The 11,693-nt window shown below is 51.7% G+C and overlaps 1 protein-coding gene across 1 annotated transcript; it reads right to left on the bottom strand.

The window, feature by feature from the left end:
* Window positions 1-518: 518 nt before the first annotated feature.
* Window positions 519-8,891, bottom strand: LOC120819493 (heparan sulfate glucosamine 3-O-sulfotransferase 6-like). The gene is made up of 2 exons (XM_040176956.2): window positions 8,161-8,891; window positions 519-1,621 (listed from the first exon to the last, which is right to left on the bottom strand). Exons 1-2 carry the CDS (start codon window positions 8,655-8,657, stop codon window positions 979-981), a joined length of 1,140 nt encoding a protein of 379 aa, XP_040032890.2. The 5' UTR covers window positions 8,658-8,891; the 3' UTR covers window positions 519-978.
* Window positions 8,892-11,693: the final 2,802 nt, after the last annotated feature.

Raw genomic sequence — 11,693 nt, 5'->3', positions numbered from 1 at the left:
CCGCGCTGCCACGTTCAGCCGTTGATCTTCTAAGCGGCTCGCGGTTACTCATTGAGAAGGTTCTTTACTTCACTGATTGTGTTTGCTGATCGTGTCTCGTCACAGAGATTAGGTCCATCTACGTGATGGACCCAGGAGAACGTCCTGGGTGACTGATTGGGAAAGGGCCGAAGGGTCAGCCGGAGGTCAGGTGATCGCACCGCTAACGAGGAACCGGTGCAACTCGTCAGGTCGGCGCAGGAAGTGATGTGAAGAATAAAACGCTAAACATGAACAATGAACAACAAAAACCAAAATCCAAACTGAAATCAGCTGCTGGGCAGATGTTTGGACCATGAACTCGGTGCCTCAAAGCCAAAATGAGCCCAAAACATTCAACGTTTTTTGAATAAAACTTTTAGTCATAACTTCCTGCAGAATTTCACATACAAAAGACACTTTTCAACAACAGTAAACGAAGCTTGTTTAGCAAGTACTGCGTGTGGAGATGAAGGTTGATCAAATGAAGTAGGAAACAATCAGATTCAGAAGTTTTATACAAGCTTTGTATTGGCGACATAAATAACAAACGTTCGGCACATAAAAGGTGTGTTTTAACTTTCTGGTCCGTTTCTTTCCACCCGGACCAAGTGTCCTGCTGCGTATGCGAGATCTTTATTTTTTAACAGACGGTCCAGAAAAGGGAGTAAAATCTCGACAACACAGGTTTACATTTACTTTGATTGTGCGTGATTGGAAGCTACGCTTCTTGTAAATGTCGTTTCTCAGCTTACGTCCTTTAATATGTCGCTTGGTGTGTTTCCAGCCAGGCGGCCGACAAGGTTCCTCTTTTGGCGTTTTAACTTTGGCGTCGGATCCCTCTGGAGGGATCTCCAGAAATGAAGGTACATGTTGCACAGTAAAAGCTTTGGTGATCTTTGGACAACGACGTCTTGGAGGCATCTCTGTCCGGCGGACCGAGGACGCCGCCAACAGCTTTCAGGAGCTCTGGCGGTGAGCCGCCGAGTCCCAGCCGAAGTCGTGGCCGGTCATTTGGTAGAACTTGAGGTTGAAGGGTCTGTAAAAGTCTCGGAGGCGCCGCAGGGTGTCGGCGGGGACCCGGGGGTGGGGCCGGCCCTTGGACTTCCCCAGGCAGCGAGGCCTGCTGCTGCCCTCGGGCTTCTTCAGGCAGGGGAAGCCTTTGGTCTGGTTGAAGTAGAAGTGCTTGTCCGTCACCACGCGCTTGAGCCCCAGGAAGTCCTGGACGCGGCCCATCTCGCCCGCCGGGTCCGTCACCAGCCGCTCGCCGCTGACGAAGAGGAGGCCCGAGAGCGGGAAGAAGCGCAGCCAGTTCTCCAGGTGCTTGGCGTAGATGCCGATGCGCACGGCGCTCCACGACGTGTCGATGAGGCCCGTGGTGGCGTTGCGGAAGGCCAGGCTCTGGAAGGACGGCAGCCCGGGAGACTTGGACAGCGTCTGCGTGTAGTCGGAGACGGCCCGGGTCACCGGGTCGCGCACCACCACGATGAGCTTGGTGTGGCGGCTCATGGAGAAGACGCGGCGAGGGGCTTCCTTGGTGATGAAGTAACTGGGGGTCTTCTCCATGGTGATCTGGCCCTCCAGAGTCCGAGGCATGAGGCTCCTGCGTGACAGAGAAAAGAAAAGGCCGCCATCATTAAACCTGTAAATACACCGAGACAATTATTATTCACAGTCGTTATTCCCGTAGCTTTGTCTGCTCGGCACTGTTTCTGTAATCGGAGGACAGGGCCGTCCTCTTCCTCTGGGTCTCCACTCACTGAGAAGACACGTGTAGTGACCTTCAACCAACCCTGAGTCAGTACGACGCGCCAGCGAGGGAAAGAGAAACCAATGAGGCTCGTGACCTTTGTTTCATTCAAATGCTGAAATCGAATCACCTCGGCTGTAAAAGGAGAAAAGAAAGATTCCGCCAGTTTTCTTCATTTTAAAAGTTCAAACACGACTTGTGTGGAGCCTGAAGAGGAGAGGAAACATCTCCGGCTGAGCAGCGAGGAACGCCGGCGGTGCATCGGTGGGAGATGCCCGGTCTGTGAGCGTGATGGAGACGCCTCCATCCCTCAAACGTCAGCCCCGAGTCTCCAAGCGTCAAACCACGATGGGAAGCAACAGATTCACAGGCAGTGCTCAGGGTCCCGCGTGGGGTCCCGGTGACGCCGCGTTTGCATGTTGTCACAGCAGGGAGCAGCAAAAACAGTTAAGAGGACGGAGGGACTGAGAGGCGAAGAAAAGAAGCATCTCGTCTCCTTTTCTCTCCAGAAGATGATAATAATCACCGTGTTTTTCCTTCTGAACCGGTTTGCAAAGAGCAAAGAGCGCGATGCGGTGTGATTTTTATCACGCGTCTCCGTCAGCTGGAATGCGTTTGGCTTTCAGAGAGCGCAGATGTGCGTTTATCTGTGCGTGCACATGTGTCCGTGCGCTCACACGCGCTCACGCCTGTGGTCCTGGTGGGTGGGCTGGGCTTCGTCGGGCTGTTTAAAGCGCCGCGGGCTAATGGGCTACTGTTTACAACCAGAATACGAGGGTCCGCGGGGGGGCCGTGCGTGCCGGGTGGGGGGCCAGTGGGCCCTGCTTTTAAAAAGCTTTTTCCATTCCTGCTTCACAAGACCCAGTTTAGATATCGACATATTTGGTCAAAAGTGAGTTTTTACTGCACAAAAAAACCAAAACACTGCAGAGTTCGCAGCAAAGTGCTAAGTGCTACGGAGCTGTAACGTTAGCCACAGCTAGCATTAGCTAACGGTTTCTGTGCCTACAAGCAGCTGTTGCATATCTGTAAAAACTGAAGTGCGTATAAACGATGAAGTCACTAAATCAGAGAACTAGCCTAGCTTAGCACTCTGGTCTGGTTGAAGGGGATCCCGGCAATTATTCCATGACGTGACTGTTTCTGTGCCTCCTTTTATGAGGGCCGACGGAGGCGGGTGGAGTAGAGGGGGAACCGCAGGGTTGGCGGTTTGAGCGCCGGCTGCTCCGTGTGCCGTGTGTCCCTGAGCAAAGCGCCCAACCCCTTAACTGCAAAACGTAACAACCACGGGTTGGAAATGCAATAAAAGCATCAGCTAAATGACATGTTTTTATTATTAGGACTTAAAAAGGGACTAAAGTGTTACTCGGATGTCAGTTTGTTCTACTTAGAAGTTAAAGTGGGACACCTGCAGGTGGAGGAAGCATGCACTCTGTTTGTACACCACCCGTCTGTTCTTCTCTGTGCGCTTTCCACACACACACACACACACACACACACACACACACACACACACACACACACACACGCACGTAAACACAGAGATCCACATCTGGGAGTAATTAAGTCCTCAGTGAGGCGGAGATGAGGGAAGTGTTTCTGGGTTAGGAAGTTTCCCTCTTGTGTCGGGGTTTACCGAGCTCTGATACCCCCTCCCCCCCGCCCCACCCCCCCCCCTCTGCCCCCCGCCCCCCCCCCCTACATAATCCCCACCAGCCTGCGGGTATGTACCCTCACACCCCGAAGGTCAGAGGCAGATGGCTGTGATTCAGAGGGCGAGACCACCGGGGATCACGTAATGCAACATGTCATCATGTGCAGATCTCCCTCTTCTCCTCCGTCCATCCCTCCCTCTTCTCCTCCGTCCATCCCTCCTCCTCCGTCCATCCCTCCTCCTCCTCCTCCGTCCATCCATCCCTCCTCCTCCGTCCATCCCTCCTCCTCCGTCCATCCCTCCTCCTCCTCCTCTGTCCATCCATCCCTCCTCCTCCTCCTCCGTCCATCCATCCCTCCTCCTCCTCCTCCGTCCATCCCTCCTCCTCCTCCTCCGTCCATCCCTCCTCCTTCTCCTCCATCCATTCCTCCTCCTCCTCCTCCTCCTCCATCCATTCCTCCTCCTCCTCCTCCTCCTCCATCCATCCCTCCTCCTCCTCCTCCCGGCTCCCTCACGCGACTTCAAAGCCGCCACACGGCCTTCACCGCATCCCTCACAGCGAGCTTGTTGTGTACATTTGCCACGTTTGACGGGACTTAAAAACCCATCGACACGTGAAGACACGTGAAGACACGTGAAGACAGTCTTTCTGCGTGCGCCCAGACGTGTTGAAGCTGCTCGCCGCAGCACGTTTCTCATTACCGACGGAAAACACAGGGTGAGGAGCTCGTGTGGATGAAAGGGGAGCAAAGTGGTGCTTCTGTGTGTGAGTTTACATCATGATGCTGTCAAAGTACAGAACTCCTTTCTTCAATCGTCTTCTTTCAGGTTTTTCAGGTTATTGCCATAAATAAAGATACTGTATTACAATCATTAATGTACATCATCAAATGTACAACTAGAGTGAGAAGTAAAGATTAACACTGTTTCCCTTCTTCATTCTCTGCTCGGTTAACTGTCTCCTCGTAGACCCTCCAAGTGGAATCAGCCTCTCATCCAACTCTCAAAAAGTTCACTTATTCACCAAATATGAACTATAAACAACTTATCGGTGAGAGTTAAATGTCGACAATATCACAGCAATGACAAACAAAATAATATAATGAGCAAGAAAGAAGAGAACATGAAGAACCAGAACCTGTCTGATGACGCGATGTTGGAACATGGAGATAAGCCTGTTATGTGTGTGTGTGTCTGTGTGAGTCCATGCGAGCGTATGTGTGTGTGCACCTATTGAATGAATGAATTTTTGGACAATCATTCATGCCAGAATCGTCACGCAGGACGAAGCGGCCGTTTTCCTCCAATCACGGCGCCGGAGCGTTTGCCAGACCTCCAGGGGTAATTAATCTCATTTCCTGGTGAAAGCGGCGCGGACGCCGCGGAGGGTTCGTGCCGGCGCGGTCGGACCGAAGGGGCTTAATTATCAGACAAAGAAAGGTGTGTTTCTGTTTGGGATTCTCAGGGCGGCTGCAGGTTCTCACGACCCGCCAACCAGTCAGACATTAAACAGAGAGACAGAGTCAATGATCAACTGGGTTTGTGCGTCTGTCTGCACATCACAACCAAACAGCCACGCAGAGCAGCTGATCGTCCTCTACTTTACAATATCGGCTCCATAATGAAACGATCGGCGACCGTTTGCCGATGATCCCGAGCAGAAAGAGGAAGCAGAAGCGACAGAGATGGAGAAGAGGAGCTGGAGGAAGCAGGCAGATGATTATCTTCTTGTGGTCCATTAAACATTTCGTCAGTCATCCTGATCTCCGTCTGTTTAAAGGTGCCGAGTGCGTTACTTAAGATCCGTCCCGAAGCGTCTCGCTCCATTATTCCCGCCTGGACGGGACGCGGCGTGCTGGGAGTCTAAAGGTCGTCCAATGACGGCCCGTCCAAATATTGATGACTGAGTTGGAGCAAAACGCTTTTTACAAGTAGGAATCCATACCTGTCCCACAGCAATTCATCAAGTCCTGTTTGATTATGTCGTTTCACTTTTTCAAACTACATTTACATATTAATTCGGGCAAAGAAAAACATTTAAATGTAAATATCAGCACGCGTCGTCTCATGTTCATTGGCTGTGACAGACGTGCCGGATGGTGTTTATGCATCGACCCGTCATCGGCACAGAGACGTCGTTCCTCCAAGATCTGTTTACATTTCCTATTTCTCTCTTCTTTTTGCTCGGAAGCCGCTTTCTGTTCCTAAACAAAAACCTGCAGCGGCTGAGAGGAACTCAATCAGTCTGACAGGAAATCAAACCAGGACATTCCAGCCGGGAAGCCCAACCGGAGAGACAGAGAGACAGAGAGACAGAGACAGAGACAGAGACACAGTGAGAGAGAGACGATGAGCCAACGAAATAAGTCAGAAGAGCACTTTGGACACAGAGAGAAAGAAGAAGGACTCTGAGGAGCCACAAGCAGCGGACTCGTCCATTGGTCCATTGGTCCAGTGGCGCTTTGCGCTACACGGGTTGAGTGACCTGAACAGGGCAATGGATGCGACCCCGGCGTCCCCGTGGCGTGCAGATGTCAGCCGTTGACGGGAGCAACAGCTTCTTGTCAACAAGATTGAATATTCACAAGTTAATTCATTTCTGCAGGCGCGAGCAGGGAGATCAATAGAGAACCTATTTCAGGCGATCGATATCGGGAGATGACGTTTATATCTCCTGGATATTTATAGCATTGAGAAAAGGGGTTGTGACGACTCGCAGGGACTGTGAAGATTAACTTCCTGTTTTTATTTCTGTAACCAGTGCACTTCCTGTAATCAGTTCCTCGCCCTTCGTTTCTGCAAGTAAAAGGTTCCAAACCTGGAAAGACGTTTTACGTTGCCTTATTGCTCTGCACTCTGAGTCCAAGTCCTGACGCCTCACAGGGGTCGAGTCCCAGCGCGCAACACGTGCTCACGCTCACTTTGCACGCCACGACTGCCTGAGCCCTCGCTCTCCACCACAGAACCACACAGGCCACGCCAGCGCTTTTCCACATGTAAGCGTTTCTTTCTACAACAATTGGCCAAATGCTTCCTCTAAGGATGTCCATGTGTTTTACTTGGTCACCGACTGAATACAGGGGGGGGGCCGGGTGGGAGGGTGTAGGGAGGCAGGAGAGGAGAAGAAAGGGCAGTAGGGAGTACCCAGCAGCCCCAGAACCTCTACATCAGGTCTCAGAAGAGACCGTACGCCGTGAACTACATGGGTGCAGCCAGCCTCCCGGTTGAGGTGCGCGAGTACTGCAGACGAGCATTGGTGCTGTTCACTAATGCTTCACTGGTGCGAATCCCTCTGAGCCGCCGCCGCCGCCAGACCCGCCTCCACGCGGCGATGACCCGAGCGGATGGGAGGGGAACGCGAGGTGCAAGGTGAGGTCGGTAAAAGGAAGGTGATGCGTTCGCTGGTCGTCTCCCCGTGTTCAGATGACCACGGGCCCCGTGTGGCCTCGGCAGGGCAACACGCGTTGGCGTCTCCTCCACCCACTCAAGAGCGTTTTCCCTAAACCGATAATGACCAGCTGGTTTCCAGATGTCACAACTTGAATATTTCAGCCGCGTCTGCGGTGGAACGTTTTCTACGTGGGTTCACTTTTGGTCGTTAAACATTAAACTGATCACAACTCCTCACAACAAGACGCACGAACACGCCCATCCTCCTCTCCCTAAGAACCACACACACACACACACACACACACACACACACACACACACACACACACACACACACACACACTTCTCTGATGTCGCTTCGTGACGTTCCAGCTGAGCCGCTCAGGGAGCCGATCATTACCCGGATGTATTGATCTCCTCCAGCGTTTTCCTCTCTCATCTTCTTGCCTCTTTATAAAACCTTAATTTGTCCCTGATCTTCTTCCCTCCCTCTGCCCCCCCCCCCCCCCCCCGCCTTCCCCACCTCCCCTTCTCCTCTCGTCTCTGTATTATCGTGTCATCATTTCCATCCAAAACCTCTTGATTCATGAACTCAGCTGCTCTTCTGAAAACATCTTGAACTATTTTGAATGTTTTAATTCTATACGTGACAAAAGAATTATGGGATTCAATCTACAAGAAGAAGAAGAATACATTTCTGCTATTCCCCAAGCAGACGCCTCCGAGGGGGTCATCCACCCTGCCACCACCCACAAGACCCCCGTCCTCCATCTGTGACCAGGCGGGGGAGGAGGGGGGGCCTCCAGGGACCAACGTTGGACACTCAGGGAAGCAGCACGTCAGCTCAAACTGTTATTTATTGGCAGGGGACAGAACACGCCGCCGTCCTGCGGAGCGTCTCATCGGTGCTGAGGGACACTGATGAAGAGGAGGGAGACGCTGATTCGCCGATCTGTGCGGCGCTCGCTCACTCACATGCCGCCATTTACTCTTCTGAATAATAGTGGCGACAATTTGACAGCAGAGCGTGAAAAGGCCCCGAGTCGTGGAACAAAAAGTTCTCGTGACGTGGCACCAAAACCTTCGTATCATCATTATTATTTCCAACTATTATTCTCAGTTTGAACCGATTCAAAGACACAATGAGATTCTGCACCATAACATGCAAGTAAAAGCCTTAAAAAAATATATAAAATAAACAACGACGCATCCAGCCACAGAGAAGAAAAAAGCCCTGACCTTTGACCCTCACAGTTCATTACTAATCCGGGTGATTTGCCCGTCGTCCGCGGGGATTTGAGTCTATGTTGTCTTTATTGTATGATTGCGTTTCAGAGCAGACGTGTACCTGTACCAGTCCGGGCCCTTGTCGTAGAAGCGGTCGAAGAAGTGCGGCTCGGAGCCGACGGCTCTCACGTCCGGGTGCACGCGCAGGAACTCCAGCAGAGCCCGCGTGCCTCCTTTCTTCACCCCGATGATGATGGCCTGGGGGAACTTCTGGCTGCCGAACGTGTCGCCTGTGGAGATGTTCTTAGGCGGCGCGTCGCCGTCCGCCGAGTCCGACAGCCGCGCGCGGAGCAGCCGGGACGCGCCGAGCGCGCCGCGCGGCTCGCGCCCGTCGCCGTTCTGGAGCGCGTTCCGTCGGTCGTGGACGCGTCCGGGCGACGACTCGCAGTGTCCGTTGAGGCAGTAGAAGAGGTACGTGAAGAGAAAGATCATGGCCAAGAAGACGGGCAGCTTGGTCTGCGCCCTCGCGGGTCCGGGGTTGCACGCGGCTCTCCATCTGCTACATCCCATGAGTCGCACTCCGCAGCACGGGGGCACAACGCAGGAAACATGCCGCATCCAGACGCGTCATACTTCAGGGAGTCCCCGCAAATACACATTTACGGGCTCGTTCCACGACAGCGAGTGGCGCAAAAACCTGCCCGCCCGCGCGTAAAGGAGCTGCGCGTCTCCCTCAACATCTCAGCCTCTCTCCCTCCCTCCCTCCCCTCTCTCTCTCTCTCCCTCTCTCTCTCCGGGAGGCGGATGTGCCTCCCGGTGGTTCGTTGGCACGCGGCGGCTCCGACTGCCCCCCCCCCCCCCCCCCCCCCATCCGACAACAACAGCGAGCAATGATTAACTTTCCTCCCGCTGGTTGTCACCGAGGGAGAAACTCTCCCACACGTCAAATTATTATTATTGTTCCGTCATTTAATTATCGGGAGGAGGAGGAAATATTCGGGTCTCGATGGAGGGGGATATCAGTCTGGATCGCAGACTGTCCGAGCAGTTGTTTCTTTCCCACACGGCTCGTGTCCACCTGCTGTCTGCTGACCACACACCTCCACGGAGCCAGCGTGACGCGCGCGTTTAACCTTTACGCTGCTGCATGTCATCACATTCCACGGAGCCGGAGAAGGAATTTAAAACTATACAATCATTTAAAATAAAAACCTTGACAGCAGTTTAAGAAAAGATGAATTTGCTGCAGGTTTGTGGAACCTCTTTATTTATTTTTCTTGAATCTTGAAGCCTGAGGACACAAATTATGTTGCAGGAGATGAAGTGTGCGGATCGCTGCTTGTACCCTGATGAAGAACGTGGTCATCACACATTACATGAGGAATGTCACATGATTCACCTCATGTTTCCTCTTGTGGCCCTTCGGTCAAAGGGCGAAGAAGCAGGCCCTGTGGTTACCTACAGACACACAGGGGCCATAAGAGCTGCCGTCACGCTACCAAACAGGAGCCGATTTCATCGTCTGTTCGCTCGATGCTGTGAGTCCGAGATCTCAGAGGTTTTAAAACGGATTCTTCTGGATCCAAAACCCACTTTCTCCAAATAGTTCTTGTACGTGCTGGAGTATAAATCACAATGTGTGCGTCGTGGTGTAAGTGAGGTGCTACATGGCAGCACATCCACATGGATGATAAATCTGAGGGGGGGTGACAATATCCATCGACCCGGCCTCCTCCAACGCGGCAGTATGTCAATTTGCTCAAGTCTCTAAACAGAGAAGGCATCATTCAGCCTCCTGGACTGTGCGAGCTCTCCTCCGTATTGATCCGCGGGCCTGCGTGACACTCTGGAGTCAAAGTGATCGATTGGTTTTGTGTAGCGTGGACACAGTCTGCTCTTTAATGGCTCACAGGATTTGGCTTTTTTTTAAGTAGTTTTCAAGCCAAATTGGCTCATATCTGTCTGCTAGAATGCAAAACATCTTTTAAGAGCAGGGTTTGTAAAATCTTTACAGGGTGCGAATGTGAAAATGCAAACTAATTGTCAGCTTTCGATTCCATGTTTTTTTTAAAAACCTTTGTTTGGTTTATTTAGTAAAGCAACATACAGTTGATTTTAATTTGATGCAGTAAAACTCTTGTCAAAAGTCCAACTCGCAGTTCTGACCAATAAGATATTTTAATATTATTTACCTTTTTATCAACATTGTGTCTTTATTTGGTTGTGTTTTTTTTTGCACACATCATTTCCATGTTGGGATGCAAAACTCAATTCATGTTATCACGAGATGCTCGAGTCACAGCATGAAATGCATGAATGAATTGGTCCCTCAATAAAGTGCAACAGGGACGACTTGTGTCTGCAGCGTGTCCACTGTGTCCCGTAGCAGCTGATGTGTGGGAACGTCTCGTCGGACTTTACGTTCACACAAACTAGTGGAAGGAACCACTACAAAGTTGTATTTGGTCTCTGAGACAGAAAGATGTCACGGCATATATAGAAAAACTGACCACATGTTTGAAAAGTAAACCATAACCTTCTTACATTAAAACCATTTGATTAAATTTCAGTCTCACGTTAGATTCCCGTCGGGTAAAAGCTGGAAGTTTCCCTCAGAGGCCGAGAACTTCAAAGGATTTAAAACCAACTCATTTATGAAGCGAGTCTCCGCTTTGTGTCTAAAAGGGTTTCAGTTTAGTTTTCAACACTCCTCGAGTTGTCCAGCGGCGTCGTGGTCTTTGTCCTGCAGGAGAAGACGCAGCATTGTCCCGACGTCTCAGCGGATCACTGAGGACACAATGCACGATCTTCACACGGCTGTTAACTCACCTGGAAGGAATGCGTCTCTCTCACACACACACACACACACACACACACACACACACACACACACACACACACACACACACACACACACACACACACACACACACACACACACACACACACTTGTCACCAAACCCCCCCGGACGCCTTCATCTTCAAAGGCGCTCGGATTAAAGGATGAGTTACAAGCAGGTTTCTTTCGGGGGAAGCTGTTGCACGTTGCTGTTACGCGGAGCCACTTTGCAGAGGCTTGCAGATGTTTGGCAGATGTCGGCGGGAACCCGAGCTGATGTTGCGTGTGATCGTTTGTTTGTGCCTCAGGGAACAAAGACAAACGTGCAGCTTGTTTAGATTCCATTCATCGGGACTTTTCTTTTATCGACACTTTGCCGTATTGACGCTCGTGTGCCGGACTGCGTTCTTACCGAGGGGGGGTGTGGGGGGGGGGCTCAGCTGCTCAGCTGTCACTAACTACCGGTATCTCCGGCTCGCAGATTACAAGCGGCGGGCCGGAGTGAGCGATTATCCCGTCTCGGCTGCATGTAATCATGGGATGCATGTACCCACGTAAATGCACCGTAACCCGTGACTGTATGATTAGAAGCACAAATCGAACCCAGATGGCACCAGCGGCTCCTCACAGCGCGTCAGCAGCACGTAAACACGCTGCATTAGCGCTCCGTTGGCGAGGAGCTGCTGCTCGCTGCCTCACGGGACCGGCGCCATGATCACCTCCACCAATTGAAGCGGCCATCGCATGTTTGCTGTCGTTCAGGCTCAGTTGATGCCGATTTGAGTTTTTGTAACTATTCACATGTTGAAGCTGTG

This window comes from Gasterosteus aculeatus, chromosome 5, assembly GCF_964276395.1.
Source record: "Gasterosteus aculeatus chromosome 5, fGasAcu3.hap1.1, whole genome shotgun sequence".
NCBI classification, from domain to species: Eukaryota; Metazoa; Chordata; class Actinopteri; order Perciformes; family Gasterosteidae; genus Gasterosteus; species Gasterosteus aculeatus.
This window is presented reverse-complemented; position numbering and strand designations above follow the sequence as displayed.

Excerpts from the sequence above, each read along its gene's own strand:
- LOC120819493 (XM_040176956.2), bottom strand. The coding sequence starts at position 8,657 with ATGCGGCATGTTTCCTGCGTTGTGCCCCCGTGCTGCGGAGTGCGACTC. Across the intron at positions 1,622-8,160 it reads AAGGGCCCGGACTGGTACAG|GAGCCTCATGCCTCGGACTC; the intron begins GTACACGTCTGC and ends TCTGTCACGCAG.